Here is a 26367-nt window from a genome sequence, read left to right on the forward strand (position 1 = left end):
GGGAATTTATGGAACAGCACTGGGAATGGAGTTGGGATTTTATTCTGTCCGGCTTAAAACAAAAAAGGAACAACAGCGAGGCCAGAATTGTCATAAACTGGAATAGTCTTCTCTGGCAAGGGAGTGTGCTTCTGTGGTATTAATCACTGGAGGACAAAGTGCCAAAAATGGAGAGATTCTTGCTCTGCAGTACTTGAACAGCTTGCTTTTTCAGGTGAGGCTTTATAAAAATAGAAGTTTTTCAACTCTTTTATTGCAGATCTTTATAGTCCAGTTCTGGTTTGTTGATACTAGTTTCTGGTGGTAATAGTGGTGGACAGATGCATGGGAGCTTTGGGGGGAGAGATGCAGTGATTTTTGTTGTTGTTCCAACGTTGGCTATTGATTTTATAAAAATACTTTGTCTTTCAACATTAGAAGTAGATAGCACGTAACTCAAGTGAAAGTGATGTTCTGTTAATTTTTGAGGTTGCATTTTAGCTACCACCAAAATGTATCACGTTTTTTGAAAAATACCTTGTTAGTTTTTAAGGTATTTTTCTCTACTGAAAAGTGTGCTGTGTTTTGTTGTTTTTTGTTTGTTTGTTTGTTTGTTTTTTGTGCAAGTCAGGTTTGTCTGGAGGGTTCTTAGAAGGAGCACTACAGACTTGGGGAAATTCTGTCAGTTTTAGCTTGAGAAGAACGTGGGTACAAATTTGTTTTGTCTTGGCTGAAATAAGCACTTCCAGGAAACTTCCATGATCTCTAAGGATATTGGATGAAAAATAGGATTTACCTCTTACAGTACAAGTACAATATTATATGTGAATTAGGCTTGCAGGGATTCCAGAAAATCTTCTAGGTGTAAAATAACTACTCAACTCTGGGATTGCTTTGGTACCAATGTGTTGTGCTGCTCTTCAGATGGCTGAAAGTTTGTATTTTGGTGTTTGTGTGTAGTATATATCTGTGGCCTCTGTATCAGTGGTCTTTTTTTCAGAAATATGCAATGTGTGATATGCTAGCCATGTCTATGCAATGTCTACAGTTACTAGGTCAATTTCTGCACTAGTAATAGCCCATACTATTATGCATTTGATTATGGCTTTGAACATATTGCACCACCACTCCCCAGCTACATTTTTTGTAATCATGTTGCTTATAGACATTAAAAATGTGTGCTAACACAGTTGCCACATCCTACTTTTTCTCCACCCTACTGTTCAAGGAGCCCCAGCAGGTGAATAATTCTTCGTACAGAAGGTGGAGGCAAAGAAATAAATGCTCTCTTAACTCCAGCGTAATGGAACAGCAGGAGGAACCTGAGGAGGAAAAGCAGTCTGTTCAGCAACTGAGAGGTCACTTAAATCCAGTCTGTTTGTTACCTTATGTAAGTTTATCTGAGGGATGAGAAGAGCAGAAACTTCATAAGGAATCAAAATTGTAATATGGAGAAAAATGGTATTGGTGATTCTTGGGTGAGCATGTAAGGTCCATCAGGCTTAGGGGACTGTGTATGTCTATTTTTTTTAATGGGCAGCCCCTTGAGCTTCATTACATTGGAGCTAGGTTGATAAATTGTTTAGGTTTTTAAGGAAAGAAAGATCTTTTTCAGACCTTTTCTTTGCTCATGTATCGGTGCTTGGGGAATTATCCAAAACCAGGAGACTGCTAACTACAAGCATACAGCGTCACAGCAGGGACCCACAGAAGTGACCTTTAGTTCATGTTTTGTGTTTTTTCTTACTTGTTTGTGTTTCTGCAGATAGGTGTTATACAACTCTAGCTGTGTTGCTGGCTGGTAGCATCAGATGTGCCTTCCTATTGCCATTGCAGTACTCTTTTCATTGGACCATTCCTCCTAATATTATAGTTGCCCAAATAGCCTTCAGATGATGACAACTCCTGGTTAATTGAATTTGCACATCTTTGATCTTGAAGTGCAGAACAGATTCTGGCCTTTCCTCTAGGTATACAGATTCTGAATGTAGAAGTGTTGCTTCTCTTGTGAAGTTCTGTTACCTGGCCATTGTTTTTGGCCTTGAGATTTATAAGCATGATGTCGGGGAACTCTATACTTCAGCCTGCTTTGTCCCCACAAACAGATTCTCTGAGCTATCAAGATTTATAAAGGCTTCTCTAAAAGACACCTGAAGAGAGTCTTCATTTACTGCAACAAAATGATAAGTATAGTGGATGTCAAGCAAATTTGATTGCTTTCATGAACTTCAGAGCAAATTTTGTAGAATTTGGAGGCATATGCTGTTGTTTAGTTTTGTCTGTTTAGTATTTAGATGACAAACTGTCTGAAGTTGGGAGGACGTGACATCTCTACTCCATAGTCGAATGACATAACTCAAAAATCATTTTGGCCTCAAGAAGTACGAAGCTTAGACAGCACAATCCTGGTGGAGCCCTGGAAGACTTGTGGTGTAATGCCATCCTTTCCTGCATCTTTTGGGAGGCTGATAGAGACAGGGTCATGTAGCTCTGCAGGGTATTTATAGTCTTGAGCAGAGGCTGAGCACTTGGAGTACTCTCTCCCATCTCCTGAATTCTAATCCTACCAAGCTCAATAGTCTGTTTTTCTGTTTGTTTATTCTTCTCAAGCGCTCTAGATTTCACCAGTGTAGCCCAATTCTAAGTTTTCATTTGCCTCTTGAGACTTAAATGAGAGGCGTGAGCTGCTCCCTTCATTCCCCGTTCTGTTATTCCAGTGGGATCTTGCAGCTGCTGCTTGGGCACATCTAGTGAGAAGCGCAGCACTCTGGGAAAGCCTACGCAGGAGGAAACTTAATGGAAAAATATTAAGGAGAAAAAAATGCGTTTGATGGACTTTTAATATAAAAGGGGGAAAAAAAATAGAAAAGGGGGAGGGGGAGATTTATTCCCTATAATAGGAACCAAATGTTGGCTGGGAGAGCAGCTGCACTCTCACTCTTTCCCTGTAAACTGTGAGCGGCTTTTCAAAGAAGGCATTACAGGGTGCAGGGCTAAACTACTGGTCCTGACTTAACCCTTGCACCTCTGAACAGTGCTAGGGAGTAGGCACTTCCAGGACAGTGGCAGAATAGTGTCTTCACTTGCAGACCCAGCCTAAGCTTATTCTAGGCAGATAGTGGTGCCTATTGTGTTTTCATCCTCTTGCGATACTGTTACCATCCACTAACAAAACATATAATCAGGAATAAGTAGAGCCCAACAGTCTGTTCTGTTTTCATTTTCAGTAAGCTTTTGTGCTGTCTGTACAAGTCATATTTTGTGCTGGTCCACTCGATCCATGCTATTGTTTTATAGTGGAGCCTCTAGCAAGGAACACCTTTCCCATCTGAAAGTGGCACAGCAATGCATCTTAATTCCTGATGCTTTGAATTCACTGGATAGGATAAAAGGGCAAATGTAAGGTGGCAGTTAGGTACCCTGTTACCCAAGTCTGAATGATTTTTCCCAGTCAAAGCAAAGCACAGTAGTGGTGAGGGGAAATTACTCAAAATCCATCTCTTCTGTTCGAATTTCATATCTAATTAGTGCTTTAAAATTTGGGGGGGTGCTGTGGGGGAAGGCAGTTCAGGCAATTACAAGTCATAAATGTAGGCAGGTTATCCTTCCCAAGGCTTCCTCCTGAAAGAAGTAGCTGGCTTCTGTGTTAATCTTTCTGCATATCTTGTTATTAAAATCTTTTTGCTAGCTTGCTTGCATTTGCAAGTATGGAATTAAGTGTGGGAAACATGAGACCACCACCACCTCTCACTCTGTATGGTTCACCCCTTTGTTTGCACTCACTGAGGCTAGGTGAACTTGTTAATCTGGATCACGTGGTGGAGATATGCTTAGTTACCTTTACTGGTTCTCCAGTGACCTGATAAACCACAGCAGTATGGTGGCACTGAACTTTAGCAGCCATTTGGCTGTTAATTTTCTTCCTCATTTAGTCTTTCTAATAGTGAATTTAAAAGCTGCCGTGTATGAAGAGAAGGAAAAAAAACCTGTTTTTTTTTTTTTACCAGCCCCTTATTCCCCAGATATGAGAGACTGCAGCCAAGGATGCTACTAAGGCCCCATCAGAAAAATGGCTCCATTGAAGAGTAAATATTTCATTTCTAAAGACTGGCAAGTTTAGTGCTCCTGTAAGTAAGAGGTTTATAATGCCAGCTAAATCTTGGAATAGCTGAGGTAGATTAGGCCTACCTCCAGAGATTTATTAGTACTCCATAACCTCAATTTGTTCTTCCTCTGCTAGACTGCAACAAATCTGTTTGATGCACCTCATTTCCAACCTGCTAAATCCAGCCTGCCTGTATATAGAGAGTTAAGGTCTAAAATGCACTTAATTCCTAATCTGCAGCAGAATTTAGCAGCTACTACACAGTCTGTCTTACAAGAAAATCTATCTTTACTCTGAAAGTCAGTGTCAGGGAAAAAGCAAGAATAATTTACAGATGCCAGGGAGCAGGAAATAAAATATATTGTATTATCAGCAGCATATATCAGAAAAGGAGAAAGCCCAGGAATTTGGATAGAACTTGTTAGAATATAACAAAGGAGCAGGCAGACAAGGAACTTTTCCACTATAGCTATTGTGCATCTGCATCCAGAAAGCATTCAGATTTGAGCGCCTTTCTAGCCCCAAATACTGATAAAAGTACAGAAAGTTTATAGAAAAGCACACGAAGGTCTGAAAGGCCAAAGTCTGGTGAGGCTGACTAAGCTTGAAGGAGATATAGGTCTAGTAGTGAAGGTTTAGACCTGAGGTAAGGAGAAGAGCATGCAAAAATCTAAATTTAGTGGGGGATGTTAGGGAAAGTTCAAGACACTGAGTGTGTATACCTGTCTGTGCTGTTGTGCAGCTGATGATATGACACCTGGACTCCACCAAGCCCCTAGGACATGAGCATTGCAAGCAGACAAACTGGATGCTTTTGCATGCATCTTTGTTTTTCAATAAAATTCTTGTAACAGCAGCAACTCTCTCAGTGTAAAGGAGGAATTGTGGGAATAGCAGAGGGGGACTCCTGACACTTGCTTAAAACTATGCACATAAAAATGTTCTGGGTTCTTTAAATTGTGCCTCTGTTAGCTCTAATCGTTAACCTGTGAAAGAATCTGGAAATTGTTGCTAATTCCACAGAACTTCTGTTCTTTCCCTAAACCAACTTGACCTGCACCTGGTACATCTGCTGTCTTACAGCATGAAGATGCTGATGACTTTCTTACCTGCTCTGTAGGTAGAGGCAGCTGAGGCTACTGAGAAAGTGGGGAGCAGAAGAGCTAAGGCTGAGCCTATTACAAGTTCCTTGCATCTGTGCCTCATCACTAAGAGAAGTTTTGATTGGTGCTCTGGGACAGAAGCTTTCCTACATCTCTGTAACACCTTCACTGTGGGAGATTGTATGTGTCACTTTGAACTGGATTTGAACCCAAAATGCCATTCCACATTTACTGTGCCGATGCAGTCTCGATAGGCTGCTTATTAACTTTGAAAGCTTTTCCATGGCTTCCTTTGCAGAGCCTGAGAGCAGATGGCAGACTAGGTGATGGCTTCCTCCTTTTACACAGGCCTTCTGCTTCCTGCTCCTTCTCTGTCTGGCTGTACCTTTGCCAGGGGAGTTCTGGACAGCTCTCTGGGCTTCATGGGGTCTCCAAAGTTCCAGGCAGAGCTCATTTAGGAGTATCAAAACTGCTTTGTTCTCCCTGTTGATGTTTTTTGGAAAGATGCCTTTCTTTACTTCTGTAGTATAGCAGCTTTGTGTTGTAGGGGGTCTGCATATTCCAGCAGTCAGATCTGCAGGCCATGCTAAAATAGAAGCTCTTACTGACCAAGCTACACCAAAATGGCTCTTTCCTAGAGACTCTTGATAACAGCAGAGGACAGGAACAAACCATTCTGAAAAGCTTGATGTTCTGTTTCTTAATTTTTGATTTACTGCTTTTGAATCTGAGGGGAGGGAAAGAGGGAGAAGAGACAAAGAAAGGCCTTGAGGCAAGCAGCACTGTGAGAGGCCCGACTGCTCTGCGTCTCAGCCAGGCCCCCAGCGTCCTGGGCTTTGTCCCACTATGTTTATCATTGCTCCATAGCCAGCCCCAATCTAGGGCCTATTGTTAGGGATGGAAGAAACACATAGTGTGCCAAAGAAAATGTTTGATGTTTTTCTGAGTGCCTGAGCATAAGTCAGCAGGATGCTGGGAGCTGCCACGCTAGATGGAGTCATTAGTTACTAGGCCAACTACTTTTTTAGCAGCTGGTGCCCACCAGGGCTTTGTACTGAAAGCTTCCTGGACCTGTCATACCACCTGAATGCCCTGTAGGCAAGAAACTACTGCCTGAGATTGTCTTACATTCCTTGGCAAGGTGGGAGCTATGATTTATAAATGCTCTATGTTCCCTTCTTGCCAGAGAGGGCCCTTGCTCCTCCTTAGCTCCAGCCTTTACAGAAAGGGGATATAAAACATCATTGTTAGCTTGTTACCTAGTCTGAAAGGATGAGAACTCAGTTTTGTAGACCTCCAGCTTATGCCAACTCCTGCTGTCATCCTATTGCTTCTTACAAACTAAGTAGAGTTACACGTAAAGCATTATTTTTCAGGATTGCCGAAGCTCCATTTGCACAAGTAATTTGAGCATAGTTTGCATACCTTTCAGTGAGACGTAAGCACTTTTCAAATGTTTCAAAATTTCTGTTTACTAAGTGATATATGGGAAACACCAGCATGCTGCATGAATTGATATTGTTGCCTGCTACACAGGAGTCAATGTCAAGCAAGTGCCCAGCTGTGCCATTGGAAGAAGGCTTCAGCTGAAATTCGAATGAAAGCATGAAATGTGTATGAAAGCATAAATGAAGTTGTTCTTTTAGTAAGGACTTGCTATATGTTAGATAATAACAAAATAACTACAAGATTTTCTGGCTGGCTTTCAGTGGACTCGATTATAGCTTAATTCCTTGGCATTTCCTATAAATCCGTTTGAAGTAGGGGCAGAAGTCAGCATCCATGTTTTTTGTAGAAGCCTATCACCCTATTCCTTTCTTACAGCAGCTACTTTATTTAGAGGTTTTTTTCTCTTTTTCTTTTTTTTTTTTTCCCCTGTAGTCAGTGAACAAATGTATTAGCATTTATTAGTATTGTATTAGCATGTAGAACTGCAATATATCTGCATTAGCTTCTAGCACGGGTGAAAGTAATTGATTATGAAAGTGTTGCTCGCACCAGAAGAGAGCTAATGATTTTTGAATAACATCCTCATGGATAACCAAAGCGGGAAAGAGAATTTAGGACCAGCAAACCTGAAGGTTAGTGCATTGTGTTCTAGCACTTTTAGACTAGGTTGTGATCATAACAACAGAGAGAGATATTGAAATTTCTCTGGAAAGCAAGCTTGTATCTTTTGTGAAACAAAAAGTTTGCAGCAGAGAGTCTTATTCTGTCAGTGCAGAGGAATAGGGAATTCTGGCTCAGGCTTTATAAAAACTGCAGTTCAAAGAAAGGAACACAGTGGGTTTCTTGCCAAAAATACTGAGTAGCCCTAAGAGCTGCTGGAAGGACAAAATCTTGCTTACAAAAGATGGACCATAATGCCAAGGCTGAGATTTCCTGTACATAGTAAAGGTCTGAATTCTGGCCAGGTCTCTAGACTAAGCAACCCATAAATAATCCTGAGCAAGCAGTGAGAAGATAGCTCACAACCAGCTTGGCTGATAGAATGAAACTCAATCTCCTCTGGTGGCACAGGCGGGAATTTCTGTTTCCCATTTGCATGTACGTACATACATGTATATACCTGTCCTCTGTAAGCACAGAATGGCAGGGTTTGCAAAGGACCTCTGGAGGTCATAAATTCTGACCTCTGGGCTGAAGCACATTCCCTACAGCAGGTCGCATGGGTAGCCATCCAGGCAGGTACTGAATATCTCCGTAGCAGGAGACTCCGCAGCCTCTCTGGCAAACTGTTCCAGTGTTCTGTCACCCCCACTGCAAAGAAGTTCTTCCGTGTACTTGTATGGTGCTTTCTACTTTCTGGTTTTAGGCTGTTGCTCCTTGTCCTACCATTACACACTGCTGAAAAGAGTCTGGCCTTGCCCAGTTGCCTCCTGTATTTTAGATATTCATAAACATTGATCAAATCCCCTCTCAGTCTTCTTTTCCCCAGGCTGAGCAGACCCATTGATCTGAATGGGTATATCCCATTGGGGCCCAGGGATTTGTGCACTTTGATTTTGGCTGCATGGTTGCTCAACCAAAGGGAAGTCTTCCGTTCTCCAGACTCTCTCTCATCTAAGGTCTGAGATTCCCAACAGGCAGTCTTTGTAGTAAGGACAGAAGCAAATATGCATTCGAGGAGTCATTATTGTACAAGGAATAATTCTAAACTGAAAACAAGCAAACCTGTTGGTACTGACTCTTAATGAACCGTCATTTCCACTGGGGGTACAAGTTTTTTTCTGATTATTTTTGACTTTGTCTAAAAAGATGTGAGTTGTGGAAAAAGCTTTTCTTTCAGCTAGGTTGTTTTTATAGTTTTTCTACCATGTGAACCCTGTAGTATTTATTAAGTTGTGAGGTCCTCTACAGCCTTTTTACAGGCTTCATTACTGTGCTGAATCTGTTGCTGAATACCTTAAGCAGAAAAGCTAATTTCAGGAAGGGCGTAAAGGTGCTATCTTGCTTTGTTAGGGCATCTGATAAGACGAGGCTGAGAATAGGAACCATACCATGATGCATTCCTCTGAGCATGGCAAACAGACTGAGAGCTGGAGCATGTCACTGGCAGCAGAATATTGAGTCTCTCCTAAGCCCAATTTTCTTGTACTAAGGGAAGTTTGGCTTTAGATGTAGTATCAGCAACGTGGTAATATGTTATATGGGGACTTTCTGAAAGTGCTGATAAACTACCCCTCTATGAAAGTGATCTAAAGATTTGCAAATGTGTGCGCGTTCACTTATCGAATATTTTATGCTTTAAGTTATGAATTTATATTGATTTCCATCTGTAGAAGAAAAGCCCATGGCAGCTGACGAGCATATTCAATCCAGAAGGATTTTGCAGGCCGTGAGAGTGAAATCTGTTCTGACAAGCAGCAGTACTTTCAGCAGAGTATTTAGAAAAAAAGTGAGCACTGTTGTGCTGCATCATGTGATGTGAGGGATACATGTATTGGAACTGTAGGGATTTGCATATGACCATCTGCAGTGCAAGAAAATATTAGCCAGTTTTGTGGGATTGGTTTGGCTTTTCTAACTTAGTTCTTCCTAAAGATTTGGTAGTATGGTTTCAAGAGTGTCCTCCTGTGTAGTTTAATTTAAACTTATCTGGGTAATATTATGTCATTAAAAAGTTATTGTACTCTGTAGTATTGGTTAAAATAGGAGACAAATTAGATTAAAACAAGTTAGAAAACAAATGAAAGTTTTTGAGAGTGAACAAACATTGGATCAAGGCAGCATTCCCCGTGCATTTTTAAAAACAGGACTGTCAGACTTCAGAGTTTGTCTTCCCATAATAGTTAATCCTTTGCTAGTTATCTCAAAACAGAAGAAATGGGGATCAAGGAAATGATGCTGAAGTTCTGCCATTGTTAGTGGCCCTCACAGTACTACAAACTGTCGTCACTATTTATCACATGTGTGGCACAGAGCCAGTTTGGCTATCAGCAGGTCCAACTTCAATGGAGTTTTCATTTATATCAATTTTATCTCCTTCATTTCATCTTGACTTTCATGTTTTAGAACCAATCACTCAATCTTTTGTTTCCTAGGCATTATTTATGATCAAAGGATTGAATTTATGGATTTCAGGTTCTGAGATGATACAAGAGGAATTGGAACAGATGCTAGTTTCTAGAATGAATGGTGGAACTTAACTGAATCCTCTTAACTTCTGACTGCTACCTGCAGCAGATTTTGTTTCAAGACTCTTGATGCATAAACAAAATCGGTTGCATTATCTCAGACCAAAAGGACTGTATGGCTCAGTGTCCTGCTCAGGCAGCAGCCTATGGAAAACAATGGGGGAGAGCATTAGGTGATGCTATGCAATGATGGTAATTCCCCAGTATTCTCTGGGACTCAGTGATTTTCTGGGCAGGAGGTGTTATCTTTGTATATATACAGTTCTAGTGGCTCTTGCTTACATTAGTTTGTACAATTACTTTTGAACCCTGTACATTTGTGTTATCCCTAGCTTCCTGTAATATGAAGGCATCCACAGTTTAATTACGTATTAAGAGAAAAAGTGCCTTGTTTTATTTGTTTTAACCTGCTCGTCTGGTGGCTTCATATTTTTTTCCAACATCTTACAGTATGAGAAGTAATTGTTCTCCATTTTTCTTCTCCCTGAACCTCATTAATTTAAATATATTTTTCCTACTTCCTTTCAGTTGTCATTTTTTCCACAATGAAGAGTCCTTATTTATTTAGTCCCGCAATAGTTCCACAATATATGTTGTTCCATACCTTTGGTAATTTTCTTTGGTAATGTGATGTTTGTTTTGCAATTCTCAGTGACTTTCAGTTTTTCAGCTGCAAACTTTTTTTTTTTTTTAAATTTCACTCTTTCCTAGATCATTTCTAAGTGTTTTGAACAGCAGAGACCATAGCACAGATTCATGTGGAAACTGTCCCTTTATTCTGTCTCGTTTCACGTGCTTTTAATTAGTTATTAGATCCATGAGAGGTATCCCCATGGGATCATGCTGGCTTACTTTCTTCGGGAACATTTTCTTCAAATGAGGAATTTTTCTCAAATGGGGAATAACTGGTGTGAAAACGTTACTCAAAGCAAATTGACAAATGAAACATTATTTCAAATGAGATACTGAAGACCATGATCTATTAGTAGTACTGATGATAAGTAATGAAACTGCTTACCTAGCCCTAATGTGTCTTCTGTGGATCTCCTGAATGAGCTCACCTTTGTGTCTTCTGCACTTGATGTTTGTTTCAAGAGCTGATCTGCAGTAACCCCAGCTATCTCCCGAAGGGTACATCCCCAGCTCAGCACAGTTCTTTGTGCTTTTCTGCTAAGAGCTTGTCTCTGACTTTACTGGAAGAATAACAGAGACTGCAGCTGCTTCTTCACACAGAAGTCCAGAGAGCTTTAACATCTGGATTGGTGAGGAAGTCAATATCTACACAGTGGAAAGAGCAGTTTTTATCCTTGGGGTGAGAGTTCAGTCCACATGGCGACAGCCTGCTGTTAAGCCACTTGGTGAGATTGGAGAGAAGGCAGCTGGAAATCGTTTCAAAGATTCTCTGCACTGGTTTTTGTGGCATCCCGTGCCCAGTAGGGGACAGTGCTGGGAGACCAGCAACACCTGTGGATCCAGAGCTGAATAATTGCAGACGGAACCACAGTAACAGAGAACAGTGGCCACATTACTGACTGAGGAAAGGTAAAAAGAATACACACATCCTGAACATAATCACTGTGGAGGTTACTCTGTACTCATCTCATTTGAAGACAGAAACAGAAAGGGGAAAGTATCTGAGATTCTTTTACAGGACCACGAGTAAAAAAAAAGTATCTAAGAGTTTTGGAAGGCAAGGAAAAGAAAAAAAAAATTAGGTGTTGCAGGAGAGGAAAGTGAGGAAAGCTGAAAGCCTAAGAAATTTATTTTAATTTTATACTAACATTTTCAGATGTTGGATGATGTTAGATAACTGTTATTTCATAAACCAATAAGAGGAGATGATTCCTGCTCCATAAAGAGAAGAAGAATGGCAGGTTCAGAAAAGGAGAGCTAATCTCCCAAGAGATCTAACCTCAGAGTCAGGTTCAAACCTCTACAGCTTGTCTTTCAAGGCCTAAGTATTCTCAGCAACATTACAGTTTTCCAAGCACTGGTGAAAGAAAAAGAACAGAGAATCTTGCTGAGGTGTAGCAGCAGATAGCAGGGAACAATAGTAATGCATCCAGTATTGCACTGCCGGGGTACAATGGAAACAACAAAGTGAGGAAGTGGGATCCCTTGAACAGAGAATGCTAATGCCCAGAAGAGAAAATGCGGTAGCGGTGGAGGAAGCAGGGGTGGAAATACTGGCAGCTGAACTTCTTTTCCACTAGGCTGTCTTACTCCTGTGTTGCTGAGGAACTGAGTATGGACAGGTACCCGTTAGAGTCCTTGTTATAATTTGCTTTGAAAGATACACATTAGGCTGTTTTTGAGAGAGTACATAAGGCTGGTAGTTTCTTCTGGTGTGTTTTGAAGCATCATTCAGAACATTTTAAGGTGCTGCTGTGATAATGAAGATTATAGGGGAAGCTGTGACACATTCAGAAAAGCTAGGTTGTAAGTTTTGATGATGTCATAAAACAAGGAGACTACAGTTAACACTCTTGCCAGAACTGTAACCTACACTCTGAATTATGACATGAAATGTAAGACAACAAGTATCTTCTACAACCCAGTTAGTTATGACATACACAGGAAACACAAGGAAAGTCTGCCCTGGGAACCAAAGGGCAACATTCGAAAAGAGTGGCTGAGAGAAACATGACAGAGATCAACTGAAGCCTGGGAAGCTCAGGCATTGGGGCTTGAAGGTTTTATTAGGCAGTGTCAGATACAGTAGGCTGTATGGCATCCTCTCTTATGATCGCTGTGTGTGAGCTGCTGGGCCATCATAGCCTCTTCAGGACAACTTGTGGCTCTGTCAGTCTGCCACCTGTTCTCTGCAAAGCCCTGCAGCCTTTTGCCTAAGTGCGCTGGTACTGCCTTCTCACCACAGCTTACAAACTTCAAAGCAAGCTGGTGAGCTTCTGTCAGTACTGATCAAGTTGCAGACCACAGCTGAACTTCCACCATGTAAGCCTGGGTTATAAGAACTGCCTCTTTGCTGGAGGCCTTTTTTCTGGGTAAGGATTGCATTACATACATGATGAAAGAAGTGAACCCATCTTCAGTCCCCTTACATCTTTTGGATTGTAATTGTGTGGAGTCAGTGTAAGCCACAGTTGCAGTCTCATCCCTCTAATCGTTTGTCCTCTCTGAGGGAATTATTTTGCATGCCTTTATTCTACCCTTACTGCAGCATGCATGTACTTGGTGTGAGCCTTGTGTTAGCATACTGGCAATCTCTACAAATGCAAATAAATATCTCATTAGTAATGTAAATCTTTTGCTCTTTTCCTGTTGCAACACTGCATCTCCTTACTGCTGATCAGCCACAGTTCCAATTTTAAGTTTCTCTTCTCTTTTATCTTTCTTTGTTCCTCTCAAACATGGTGTTACAGCTATTAATGTAATTCTGCGCTAGAATTCAAGAAGCTCCTTAACAAGGCAGCAGTTGGCACATGGCACCTGTAGCAGGTATTGTGCTTGTTGAAGCCACTTAAAACAAATTCGCAGCTGTCTAAGTATTAAGGAGGTTTTAGGAAGCAATGGTGCCTTGTAAGCAAGAGTCTATATTGGCAAACAAGCAAAAATGTGATGACTTTTCTTTTCTCAGGGCTCCAGAGAGTGATCGTTTTGCCTGGGAAGGGGAGGTGGAGAACAATGTCTACAGCAAAGTGACACGGAGTCCACTGGCACACCCCAACTATCAGCTGAATTTAGCCGTGCAGCAACTTCAGCAGCAAAAACTTCAGTCACGACAGCTATTGGAGCAAAGCCAAGCCCGACACCAGGTAACTAAAAAAGCTCCTGTCTTGGACTTAATAGTGCTGACCAAGTCTTAGCTAAGTAGGAACAACCTCGTACCAATACATGTGGCACAGCTTTTGTTGAGGAAATAGCTCTTCCAGAGTATTACAATAGACTAATATTATCTGCAGTGATTTTAATAAAATTTTGATGCTGCAGTTCCTGCTGACCTTTTTCACCACATTGACATCCTGGCTGTTGGCATGTGCTTGCTTCCTTTTCTGCCGAAGTTCAGAGCATTACCTTACATTGCCTCAGGCAGCCTTAAAGTTGTGTACAGTCCCCACAGCTCTTTGTCACTTAATCTTGTTACTGAATTGCAGAGTTCTGCCTTTACTTGTGTTGCTAGTGGGTAGTAGTATTTCAAGCTTGGTCACTCCTATTTTGGTGTTTCCAAATCTGGGGTCTTGAAATTGTATTTGGCAACTGTATGTTCTGTGGCAAGCAGATTAGGACTTTAGCTCGACTAAATTCTTCTCCTCCTGGATTTCTTCTAATAAGATGTAACTACCAAAAAAAGCAGCATGCTAGCAAACTTAAAAATTATTTTGGAGAATCTGCATCTTTTTTCTAAAAAAAGCCACATTAATTTCTTTTAAGATCTTACATTGTGCAGGGTGCACGGCCACTCCCCGTCATGCCAGGTGCAACCTTTTTCTGCAACCCTGAAAATCTTCTCAAAGTCTCCTATTCATTTTGATATTGTGGTATTTAATATTTTCCTTTCACTGCTGTGCTCTGAGACACCTGACAGACATATGACTCCTTTGTTACAATTGCTAGGAAAAAAAAAAAATGGGATGAGAGCCCAAGTGCTAGAGGAAATATGAAAATGGGTTTATATTATTGACGGGTGATTCCTAGATGCCAAGGGTGGACCACTGTGACTGGAACAGCTTTTCTGTCCTGTCTGGGGAATCTTCCAAGATTACAGTTAGCTTACTGCTGCACTCGTTACCCTTTTTTGTTATTTTGGAGAGGGAGGTGTGTTTTTTTTCCTCCAGATGATGTCTGAAAATATTCCTTGCTAAAAGAAGTGTTTGGGTGAACAAATCTCCACTCAAAAGAGACTGCTCAATTAGAAGGGAGATATTTGCTGGACAGTCTGGTAGGACTGGACTCCAACAAAACCACGAACGGAGCTAACGTGGAGGTCTGAACACCCACTCTCCCTCCTATGAAGCATATGAGTCACTGGTCAGAGTCTTTGAGAATATCTTCTAGGCAAATTGCCCCCATCCTTCTCTCAGAGCATCTTGAAGAAGGGGTCCTTCACCCTTTGCTCCTTACACTCCTTCTCTCAAAGCTGTTACGTAGCCACATGGTTTCTGTCCCCAAATTCCCCCACCTACAGATTTCTTGCTGCCCCTCTGAGCAGGAGCGGGAGGTCTTCCTTTTATCCACATCCAAGGAGCTCTTGGTGGGTAGCAGTGGCTGCTCGTGAGCTTGGGAAAGGACTATAAACAGGCTTGTGCTTGTGAGGAGGCCAGAGCTGGCCATGGGGCCTGGCTGAGCCCTCTTCTAATTGCTGACATTGAGCTGATGTTATTCTTGGCCTCGGGCAGTGCCATTACTCAGGAGTTTCTGCTAAAGTGATTCTTTGTTAAACCTCCACTCACCCCCACAAGATCCCCCTTGCTGCTCTCCCTCCCTTCTCTCTCTGAGCCAAGCAGTTCCGAGTTGCAGTATTGAGGCCATTGCTATGCCGCAGGCTCAGGCTGCTCTGAAGTTGCCATTAATGAAGAAAGGGATTTGCTGAACATGGTGGCTGTCAGACTTTCTGTAGTGAAAACTATATCTTGATGGCATGGTTGTCTTTTGGACACAGCCCCTCACAATAAACTGTATGGAGTCAGCCACACCTCCCCTTCCAGTCACAGTTGTGTGGAACCTCTGATGCCCCTCCAGGTTATTGCTCTACTCTCATCTTTGTTTTACCTGACTTCCCTCTCCAGTTTGCTATTGTTGATCCCTTCCTTCTTAGACTTCAGTTTGTTGACCTGACCATCCAGGAACTGCCCTTTCTTTTCTGTTACTTGCACAATCCCTACCTTATGTCTCCTTCCTTGGTGTCCAATCCACTTTTTTCTGCTGCCCATCAGAAGCATGATTTCAACACATTTTCTGGTTAGTGTCACCTAAGCCACCTAACTCTCACTACCAACTCTCTCAGCAATGTACCTTCTCATGTAGTGAAGTCTGCCCTGTGCTTTGTTGTTTTGTTTGCTACATTCAAGTTTGTCAGCTCCCCCCTCCCTCTGTTCACGAAGCCTTATCTTCACTTTCATGATAAAGCATCCTTGTATCAGTGCTGTTGACCAGTCTTGTAGTAAAGTCATATCAACAAAGTATGGAAGGCATTTCTTGTTTCCTTAATCAGAGTGACAACTACAGATACAGGAAAGGCTATAAGGTAAGCCTCTTATTCTGAGCTCTGCATAGCTTAAGACCCTCAAATTCAGTGCTGCTCTTTGCATCTCCTTGTTTGTTTTCTTCTTTTCTCATGCCTTCCCTGTAATGCCTTTTTCTGATGTAGTATCTTGTTCTCTGTCACTCCCTCTCCCCATGCAGTTTGGCATGGATGCTGGAATGGAGAAATCTTAACAGTATTCGACAAGATACCATAATTGGGAGTGGTCAGAGTTTAGAATCAATTGGATCTTTTATAGGAAGCCCCCAACAGGGTCTGAAGGATTATATTTTTCAGTCACAGCACTAACTGGTTGTTCTGGACACAATCAACAGTTGGTACTCTGATCTGAGAAAATATGTTGGAGAAGATCCCCCAAAACTCTATGTGTATTTAGAAATTCCACTGCTTCTCTTAACATTCTAAGTGCTACAAGCGATAAAAAGGGGGAGGAAGTTCTAGCAGAACTATTTGGAGACTCGGTGCCACCATCAGAGGTTGGCTGTGAGGGGAGGGAATGATAAAGAGGAGAACAAGTACTTAACCTCACTGCATTTCAAGAATGGAAAAAGCATAGGATAGAGGTCTATGGGCTCCACAATTTTGGATTCACCCTTTTTAGTGGGACCTGAATCTTCCTGAATTATCTTAATTAGAATTAAAGGGCGGCTCTGGAGGTTGGGTAACCATTGTTTTAGCCTTGTCTGCTGTTAGGCATTTATTGGATGATCTCTAGAAAATGATCTCCACCATTTGTGGTCAGTTCCTCTGATTGACACTGACCACCTCTATGTAACGCTTTGCAGTTGTGAAAGTTTATTAACAAAATAAACGTGTCCCCGGTAGGGGAAGGCCTTTTACTTGAAAGACTGTCATAGAAAATGCGTGCAGGACATGTTCAAGCCAAACATTTCACGTCATTGTTCAAGTTCCTGTTGGAAGGCAGACCAGCCACTTCAGTAGCTGAAGTGTATTTATCAAGGCGCCTTGGGTATGGCATGACCATACAACATGATTAGTTGCCCATTTTTCCTTCTGCCTGTGACAAATAAGCTAGTTTAGTTGTATATAAATGGATAGCATATGAACAAATGACAGAAGCACCATGATTAATAATGCGGGCAAATGCTTCTGCTTGTGCGTTAATGAGTTCGATATGTTGGAGATGAGCTAGTTGTGTTGGAAAGCACAGGAGTTCCTAGCCAATTGTTTGTGTAATAGGAATGCTCCCCACTGCCATGCTGTGGATGTATCTGATCATGAGAGCTTATTGCGTATTTCTTTGTGGTAGCACCCACTCTTGGTTGAGTGCTTTCCAGACACTTCAGAATGATGATTTCTCCTCCAAGCATTTTGCAGCTTGCAGGGCAGCAAACACTGTGTAGAAGGGGGGAAAAAAAAATAATAACAATTTCCACTCATTGTATGTGGAGGTTAGTTCTCACTCTGCAGTGTGGTGGAAATAGGTCTTCAGTGGCAGAACAGGTATTTTATTATTCGGATAAAAAGAAAAGCACCAAGCTGACTGAATGCCAATATGACAAATAAAGGGATAAAGCTCTGCAGTGGTAGGGACCAGGAATAGAGACAATACAAAGCCTGAGGAAAAAAAAAAAAAAAAATAGAAGGGACAGAGCTGGAAAGTGGAGACAAGAAGCTTAAATCTGATACCAATAAAAACAAGGAATAAGAATTACAAAATTAAACCAGAAGACAAGAAAACCAGGCTTACAGCAGTATTTTTAATGTTTAAAGGAGACCTCATGTGACACATTATGACCTAAATGTTAGTATCTCTATTGCAGTTGGCAAGGCAGTGAATATACCATCCTTGTTTATTCTCTAATTGTTTCCTGTACTGGAAAAATGCCAGTAGCTTTAGGGAGGTTCCTCCTTCTCTGTGTGGCTATGTTCAGTCTGCTTAGCCTAGCATCTACTGAGTTCAGATCTTTATGCCAAACATGTCACATGGGAATAAAAAGCTAAATTAAAATAAGGAAAGTTCAGTTGTATTTAGGAATCATCCTGCTTATTTAAAAAACAAAAAGTCATCTTAACCAAGACATAAATCACGTTAATGAGTTATGTGGTCAGTTATGATCACGTTTTCAATCAAAAACGTAAGTAGATTTTATGCAATAAAACGTTGGACTAATTTCATCCTTTAAATAATTCTTATCTTTCAGTCATTTGAAGATGGTAGTTCTCAGAAGTGTTACTGCGTCAAGTTCGGCAAGCATCATCCCTTTCCACATATCTTACTCTTTTCTGAATTCCCTGCAGTTTACTTGATCTTAATGAGAATTTTGAGTGTTCAAGATAACATTCCTAATATTCCTACAACTATGTTATTCCTGCCTGAGGACATAAGGCCTCTCTGAATGCAGCTTAAACATCATTGTTTTCTGAACTGTTATATATTGGACTGCTACAGTCTCTTGCTATTCTTGCTTTGCAGCTTTTTCCCTCTGACTGTTTTCCCTGTAGATGTGCTAAATGCCATCTTTCCTATTTGAATCTTGTGATGCTGACGAGTCAAAATCTCAGTCTAGGTGAAGCAGAACAACTGTTCTGAAAGCAGTGGTCTGTGATTTACACCACCTGAAACTTTGTGCCATGTTTCCAATCTCATCGCTATTCTTAGGATTATGGTAACACTCAGTATCTTTCTAAACAATGATGTGGCTTCCAGTTTGATATCAAAGACAGAAAAAGGAAGAAAGCACCAAATCAGTTCATTTTAGTATATGGACATCCAGGGAATACCTTGAGTTTTCTCTTCTTCCTTTTGATACATTTATGACCCCAAGATTCTTCTCTTTCTGCAGTTTAACACTGTGACAGTTAAGCAATAAGGTCAAAATATGCTATTATTGCCATTTTGTGAATTGTTAACTCAACTGATTGTTGCATCCAAATTGATTTAGCTGAACATATTAGTATGTGTTCAGAAGAATCTGTGCTAAACAATTTGTATAAATCCAAAAGTCATCCAAGCCTTTTGATTCTTTGTATTTTTGCAATGTCAGAAATGCAGTTTTTTTCTAAAAGGTTGGGGTTTGGGGTTTTTTGTTTGTTTGTTTGTTGTTGTTGTTTTAACTAAATCCTTGTTACGATTTATTCCTTATGAACATCTCAGTTTCCAGCATTAACAATTAGGAACTCTCTGCATAACTACACACATCTTTGTGCAGTACATGTGTGAGTACGTTTGTCAGTTCTTATATACTGCTGGGTCTCTCATTGCTGTCAGGCTCGCTGATTCAGTTTAAACCAAATTACCATGGTATAGAAATCTCAAAGCTATATTTTATACAAACGAAAGTATGAAAATGAAACTGAAGTGCTATGAATCTGAGACGGGTACTCAGCTACTGTTCTCATCAAGGCAAAGCTGCAGCATTGGGCCACTCCTAATTATACAGCAGAAAATCCACACAAGAATACTTCAAACCTATGAATGGAAACATAATTTGGCACTTGCTTCATATTAGAAACTGTAAGATTCAAAACCAAGGCAGATTCACAGGAAATGAGTTTCATTAGCTCCTCTGGTCACAGAATGAGCATGTTTTTGCTTGCAACATTTGTTCCGTTACTGTGTTAGGAATGGGTGTTAGGTACAGGGATGGTTAAGTGCCAGGAACATTCTTTCTGTTTTTGAAGTTCATTAATCTGCTTTTCTTCAAAGTATTGCAGTACCTCCCTGCTTTCAGTCGTGAGCAGCCCTAGTTCAGTTGCTACTGGCTAATACTCTTAGCTGTGCATTGTTATATACAAGCTGTATATGTTGAGATATTCTGATTAAAAATGTTATCCTATACAAAAAGAGACACTTTGTCTACGGTGTACGTGTGTAGGTGTGGATGCAAGGGAAGGTGTGATCGAACAAGGCAAATAGGGGATTGAGAGTCAGGATCTTCTCTGAGATCACAGCCTCACTTTTCATGTTACTTCTGACTGTGGCTTGGGGAAAATCACTTTCTCTGTGTGCTAGATAGGGTAAATGCTGTCCTTTTCTGCATCATTTTGGAGGGTGCTACCTGCTTCAGGACTGCTTCTGGCAGGGTTTCTTAAGGCTTCTGCTCTAACTAGGTTCAGATCATTCAGAATCCTGAGTGCTGAGGCATATCTCCCACTTTCTGGGTATCTCTGGAGCATCTTCCCAACCTTTGCAGTCAGGCTCTGTTCTGTTCAGCTGCCCATTTTTATTTGCACAGTAGCTTCTCCTGGTTTCCTGTTCTGACCCCACTGAGTTCACAGCAGGGCAGTATGCTTTGTAGCTGAATCCAGAAGCCATGGTCTGTGTCAGCTTCTATCTCTGCCTGGAAGGCAGCCAGAATCTCAGCACAGCATGGAGACAAAGGCTATTTTGGAATTCCATTATCCTCAAGAAAACATCCATGATCTTTCCATAGACAGATCTCAGCCTAGCTTTTGCTGATCAGATTTCATTAGAGCATCCATTCTTGCCGTTTTGTTGAGAGTCACAGTCCTCCCTACACATTCCTGTTAATATAGGGAAGGGATTCAGACTGTGTGCTTTGCAGGCACCAGGTTCATAATGATTTTAAAAACAAGAAGGAAAAAAAACCAAAACCAACACCCACAGGAAGCATGTGTAGGGGGAGCAGGGAACAGTGAAGTGGCATTCCTGAGTAAGAAGGGGTTACAGTGATTTGAGGGTCTCTATTCCACCCCTGTAATGCAGGAGACTCTAGGATGCAACACAGTGAACCATGTTTCGTTTTGGTTTGTTTTAATGAGAGGAGGTGGGGTGTGACTGCTATTTTCCAGACTTCTGCACTTACACCAGCTACTTATTTCTAAAGCTGAAAGCCGTGATCAAGGTAGAGCTTCAGGGGAGGGAGAGGTTAAGAATTGGGAGCTCAAGAGGATCTTGTCAGTGAACTTTCGTTAGGAAACAGGCCTGTTTTGGCTCCTGCACTTCCTTTTCTCCCTAGAGCTCAGCCTGTCAGAAACGCCTTCCCACACACCACTGCCTTGCCATTTACCAGAGAACTGCGGGGGAGAGGGGCTTTTCCTGTCTGTGTGCTGAGATTCAGCCAGCCCTCCTCAGACTGTGGTTTTCTCTGGAGCCCACTCTCTGTGGCTTTGTGTGTTTTTCACCAGAGAAGGAGCTATGGACAAATGCAGTGAAGTGGACTGCTGCCAAGGTCATGCTGAGGTGACAGGCAATTGCTCAGCCATCCCCTTCATCTCCTATCACTGACCTCTAGCTGCCGAACTGTGTGGCTATGCTTAGCTTCCCAGGGCAGAGGCAATAGAAACTTCAAGGAAAGTGAAGGCAGAAATCCCGGCAAGTTACTCCTTTCTAAAAAGAGCTGAGTAGTTTGCAGAGCTCTCGTAGGGAGCCATTTCCCTTTCCCTGCCATGCCGGTGTATTGCTCACAACATGCAGATTCTTTTGTTCTCTGTGTCAAATCTTCAACGTGCTTACTCTCGCACTTGCTTTAGGAGTAGAAATATTCTCTGTTCCCTGGTATTCCTGGGGATTTCCATTTTGCTGCTGACCTCAACTCTCCTTTTTCAGAGACTATACCTTAAAGCTTTCCAATTACTTGAAGCACCTACAGGGTTGGACTGAAGATCTGGTATTTTAACATATTCCACCTAGCCTTTTTTTCTCCTAGAACTTTGTATTAATCCCAGCTTGCAGACAAAGAACAGCTAACCAGGGTAAAGGCAGAAAGTCAGTTAAAGCAACAAAAACTTTGTTTATAGAAGTCTATTGCACGACCCTGGAGATTAGTGAGAGGATCTGGGGAATGGAAGACCCCCCTTCTGTCAGGGAAGAGGTGGTCCGGGAGCGCCTAGGCAACATCAATGTTCAGAAATCCATGGGACCCGATGGGATTCATCCACGGGTGCTGAAGGAGCTGGCAGAGGTGATTGCTGAACCGCTTTCGGTCATCTTTGAGAAGTCTTGGAAGACGGGGAAGGTGCCTGAAGACTGGAAGATAGCCAGCGTCACCCCGGTCTTCAAAAAAGGCAAGAAGGAAGACCCAGGCAATTATAGGCCAGTCAGCCTCACCTCTGTCCCTGGAAAGGTGATGGAACAGCTTGTACTGGATGTCATCTCCAGACAACTGGAAGAAGAGGAGGTTATCAGGAGTAGTCAGCACGGGTTCACAAGGGGGAGGTCGTGCTTGACCAACCTGGTAGCCTTCTATGATGTTGTCTCTGGCTGGGTGGATAGGGGGAGAGCAGTGGATGTAGTCTACCTTGATTTCAGCAAGGCATTTGATACTGTCCCCCATGACGTCCTTATAACAAAGCTGAGGAAGTGTGGGATAGATGAGTGGACAGTGAGGTGGGTTGAGAACTGGCTGACTGGCAGAGCGCAGAGGGTCGTTGTTGGTGGTGCAGAGTCCGGTTGGAGGCCTGTAAGCAGCGGTGTTCCTCAGGGGTCTGTGCTGGGTCCGGTCTTGTTCAACATCTTCATCAATGACCTTGATGAGGGGATAATGGCCACCCTCAGCAAGTTTGCCGATGATACGAAGTTGGGAGGATTGGCTGACACGCCTGAAGGCTGTGCTGCCATTCAGCAGGACCTGGACAGGCTGGAGAGCTGGGCAGAAAAAAACCGGATGAGGTTTAACAAAAGCAAGTGTAGAGTCTTGCATCTGGGGAGGAATAATTCCACGCACCAGTACAGGTTGGGGGATGAGCTGCTGGAGGGGAGCTCTGCGGAAAGGGACCTGGGTGTCCTGGTGGACGACAGGTTGGCCATGAGCCAGCAGTGTGCCCTTGTGGCCAAAAAAGGCCAATGGCTTACTGGGGTGCATTAAAAAGAGCGTGGCCAGCAGGTCAAAGGAGGTGATCCTCCCCCTCTACTCTGCCCTGGTAAGACCTCATCTGGAGTACTGCGTCCAGTTCTGGGCTCCCCAGTACAAAAAAGACAGGGATCTCTTGGAAAGAGTCCAGCGGAGGGCCACGAAGATGGTGAAGGGCCTGGAGCATCTCCCCTATGAGGAAAGGCTGAGTGAACTGGGTCTGTTCAGCCTTGAGAAAAGGAGACTGAGAGGGGACCTGATCCAGGTCTATAAATATCTAAGGTGTGGGGGGCAGAATGGCGAGGCCGGACTGTTTTCAGTGGTGAGTGGAGACAGGACAAGGGGAAACGGCCGGAAACTGCAGCATAGGAAGTTCCGCACAAACATGCGCAAGAACTTCTTTACAGTGAGGTGACGGAGCACTGGAACAGGCTGCCCAGGGAGGTGGTGGAGTCTCCTTCTCTGGAGATGTTCAAGACCTGCCTGGATGCCTACCTGTGCGACCTGCTGTAGGGAACCTGCTTTGGCAGGGGGGTTGGACTCTATGATCTCTGGAGGTCCCTTCCAACCCCTACAATTCTGTGATTCTGTGATTCTGTGATTAGATTGGGGAAGACCTTTCGGTTTCTTTTTTCCTCCAGAGCAGTATTGTTGTGTGGTAGTAATAAGCTTCTCCGCCTTCCTAGATGCTGCAGTTCAGCTCTTAAAACTACTTCATTGACAACTGTTCTTTTTGTGCTTGGAACTGCTCTTGAAACTGTGAGGTTGCCTTCACTGAGAAGAGATTCTCCCTTACAAAAATGTCACTCTCATCTGTCAGCTATCAGCTATACTCAGGGAGAGGATCACCAATTACTATGATTTTGTTTTGTTTTGCTTTTACCAGGCTCTCTTTGCCAGCTACTCGCAATCCAGCACCAGCCATGTGCCTATGTCGCCTGGCTCTGGTGCGCACAAGACATCAAGTGCCACTTCAGGTATCCAGAAGGCAGCCAGTTTGCACAAAGTGGTGCCATCCCAGTGTACGCCTTCTCAGCTGGTTCCAAAGCCTCCAGCAAACCACAGACAGGCAGTGGTCAGAAAAACTGCAGCCCAGAGGATTTCCAAGTAAGTTTTATCTCTTTCCATCTACAACAGGAAGTTGGCACTGGTTCCACTAAAAAGAAGTATAGGAGCAGAACCTGTCTACGTGTGACTCAGACATAGGTCTTTCAGGCTGTTCAAGACAAATCTCAGAATAGCTTGATCTGTGTGAACTGAAGTACTGAACTAAATGTGCACTATTGTGCATTCTCATGTTTCACAGTGGCAAGGTAAGCCGGACTGTAACAACATACAAACAACTACATAGGAACTGCCAGAATGAATCAGTGAAGAGTCCTGCCCAGGTTGGGAGTCAGTTACCTAAATGCAAGTTGCTAGTGCCATTTTAATTGCATCAGGCTAGTCTGCATAACCTCCAACTGCTGGCCCAGATAAGCACAAGTTTTCTGTAGATTTTGTGTTTTATGTGTCAGTCCCATGCAGGTGTTGCAAATAACTTGTCAGCTGTGTTTAGGCACCTTATTTAATCTTTGATGAGGGTTTGAGTCTGGCGGATCAGAAGAGGCTGCCAAAAAAAGAAAAAAGTAAGTAAAGCACCGGTATCCTTAAGAAGCTAATCTAGCCTTGAGCCAAGTTTTCCCATAAGCTTAATGTATGATGATTGACTTATGCCTTTAGGCAGAACTGTTTATTTCATTTAACATGTTTATGTCTAATGTAGTGATTGTTTTCCTTGTTATCTGTAGAAATGCTCATCCTTTCTTAACTTTTACTAAGCTTCAAGTTACAGTGCTTGCCATTCTAAAATACAGTAATTTGCTGTACGTTATCTTTAAAAACAAAATAACACACTTACCATGAAATGTTGTTTACTGATTTTAAGTTTCCTTCCTTTCCATTTCTTGTTGTATTCCATGTATCAGGAAAGAATGTGAGCAAGGCTTCTGTTTTCCATTTTTCTTATCCTTTCCATTTCTTGTTAGCTCCCTTAGCTCTCTCTGTTTATCTTCTCTTGGTCTAATGCAGTTCTGTCAATTACATCCTTTGGCAAGTTTTTCCTCAGATGTGTTTCATTCCTGAAGGGCAGAAATTGCATTCATAACTTCCTCTCTTATACTCTATACCCAGAAGAGTTGTAAAGCTTTCAGAGCAGGTTCCTGTGAGGTTTCCTGGTTCTTTGCTTGCTTCCTGGTTTAAAGAGAGGAGGCTTAATAAAAGCTTACTGATAGAAGACACTTCATGAAGATGCTGGGGCACTGTCAGTGTGTGGGAAGCTTGTGTATTTCCTGCTTGTACTCTTACTATCTTAAGAGCTAGCATATTAAGTGAATCTCCAAGACTATCTAAAAAGAAAACAAGGTGTCAGTAGACTTTGTCAACTCAGCAAATGCAGATGCAAGCATCAGGTCTGGCAGGTATATGCTGGTGCATTTGATATCTGAGTTCTTTAATGTTGGATAGCTCATGTTAGTACAGGTGACAGGCTGTGTCAGTGGGGCTCTCTGTCGGGCAGCAGAGATGTGTATTTGAAGATGCCGGTGTGCTGTGCTCACTTCTTGGCAGAAGAAATGTTTATTCTTATGAGATGGAATTGCAGCTCCTTGGACAGACTTTACTTTGCTGCATTTTTGTGGTTTCTGCTCTGTGACAGGCAGGAGTGTGGGAAAACCGGAAAAAGTTCAGCACCAAAAATGCACAGAAGGGGGAAAAAAAGCAAAAGATTCCTTCAGAATTTTAGCAAACTAATCCAAGTATTGAAGGCTGCAAGGAGCCACTCCGGAAATACTTTCCAAGTTGCCTTTTAGACTCCAGTATGAAGCTCAGAACCCATTCTTGTCATTCATAGGACCTTGAAGTAACATTTTTTCACTTACATGGAAAACACCAGTGCCTAGCTATATTTCCAGCATGCTGGGAACTAATAATTTAAAAGCTGCTGTGTCTCAGTCTAGCCCAACATGTTGTCAAGAGTAGACCAGAGTTGCATGGAAGAGTGGATAGAGGCAAGCCTCTGCCTCAAATGAATCTAAATTAGAGATAAGAAATATGTCTTGCATTCTCTAGCCTGTTCTCTACAGTCCCTGGTTATTTTGTGCAGAGTATTCTCAGACATTGGGCAGACTGCTTTCAAGTAAATTTAATGGAAGAAACCCCACAGTGTGTTACAGAAGGCTTTGTATTAATCTAAATAACTGGATTCTTAGAAAGTTTCTCCTGATGTACAATCTGAATTCTTACTTTATTTCATCTTCTTGTACCTCATTCCTCTATACTGAACCACCCTCAACACTTTCTCTTGCAAATACTTTCCATCTTTTGAAAATCCTTCTATTTCTTAGAGTTTCCTAATGTTGTTTAGACTTACTGAGGTTTTGTTAACCTCAGATAATAGTTCCACCTGCCAAATCCTTAATTGTCCTGAATTTACTATATTTTCTTCAGTTTGTCAGAGTTCTTGCATTGTAGCACCCAGGATTATACTTTTCCAGTGTGAGACTAC

General features: G+C 42.1%; 1 protein-coding gene across 2 annotated transcripts in view; it reads left to right on the top strand.

Moving 5' to 3' along the window:
* The window catches only part of TTLL5 (tubulin tyrosine ligase like 5), a 128704-nt gene that overhangs the window by 81604 nt on the left and 20733 nt on the right, over positions 1-26367 (top strand). For both annotated transcript variants that reach the window (XM_042867644.1, XM_042867652.1), the window contains exons 31-32: positions 13423-13600; positions 23710-23930. In XM_042867644.1, coding sequence (XP_042723578.1) covers positions 13423-13600; positions 23710-23930 — 399 coding nt within the window. The remainder of the gene's footprint in view (positions 1-13422; positions 13601-23709; positions 23931-26367) is intronic.

Source organism: Lagopus leucura, unplaced genomic scaffold (assembly GCF_019238085.1).
Source record: "Lagopus leucura isolate 7727_CA_CO unplaced genomic scaffold, USGS_WTPT01 Super-Scaffold_1, whole genome shotgun sequence".
Lineage (NCBI taxonomy): Eukaryota > Metazoa > Chordata > Aves > Galliformes > Phasianidae > Lagopus > Lagopus leucura.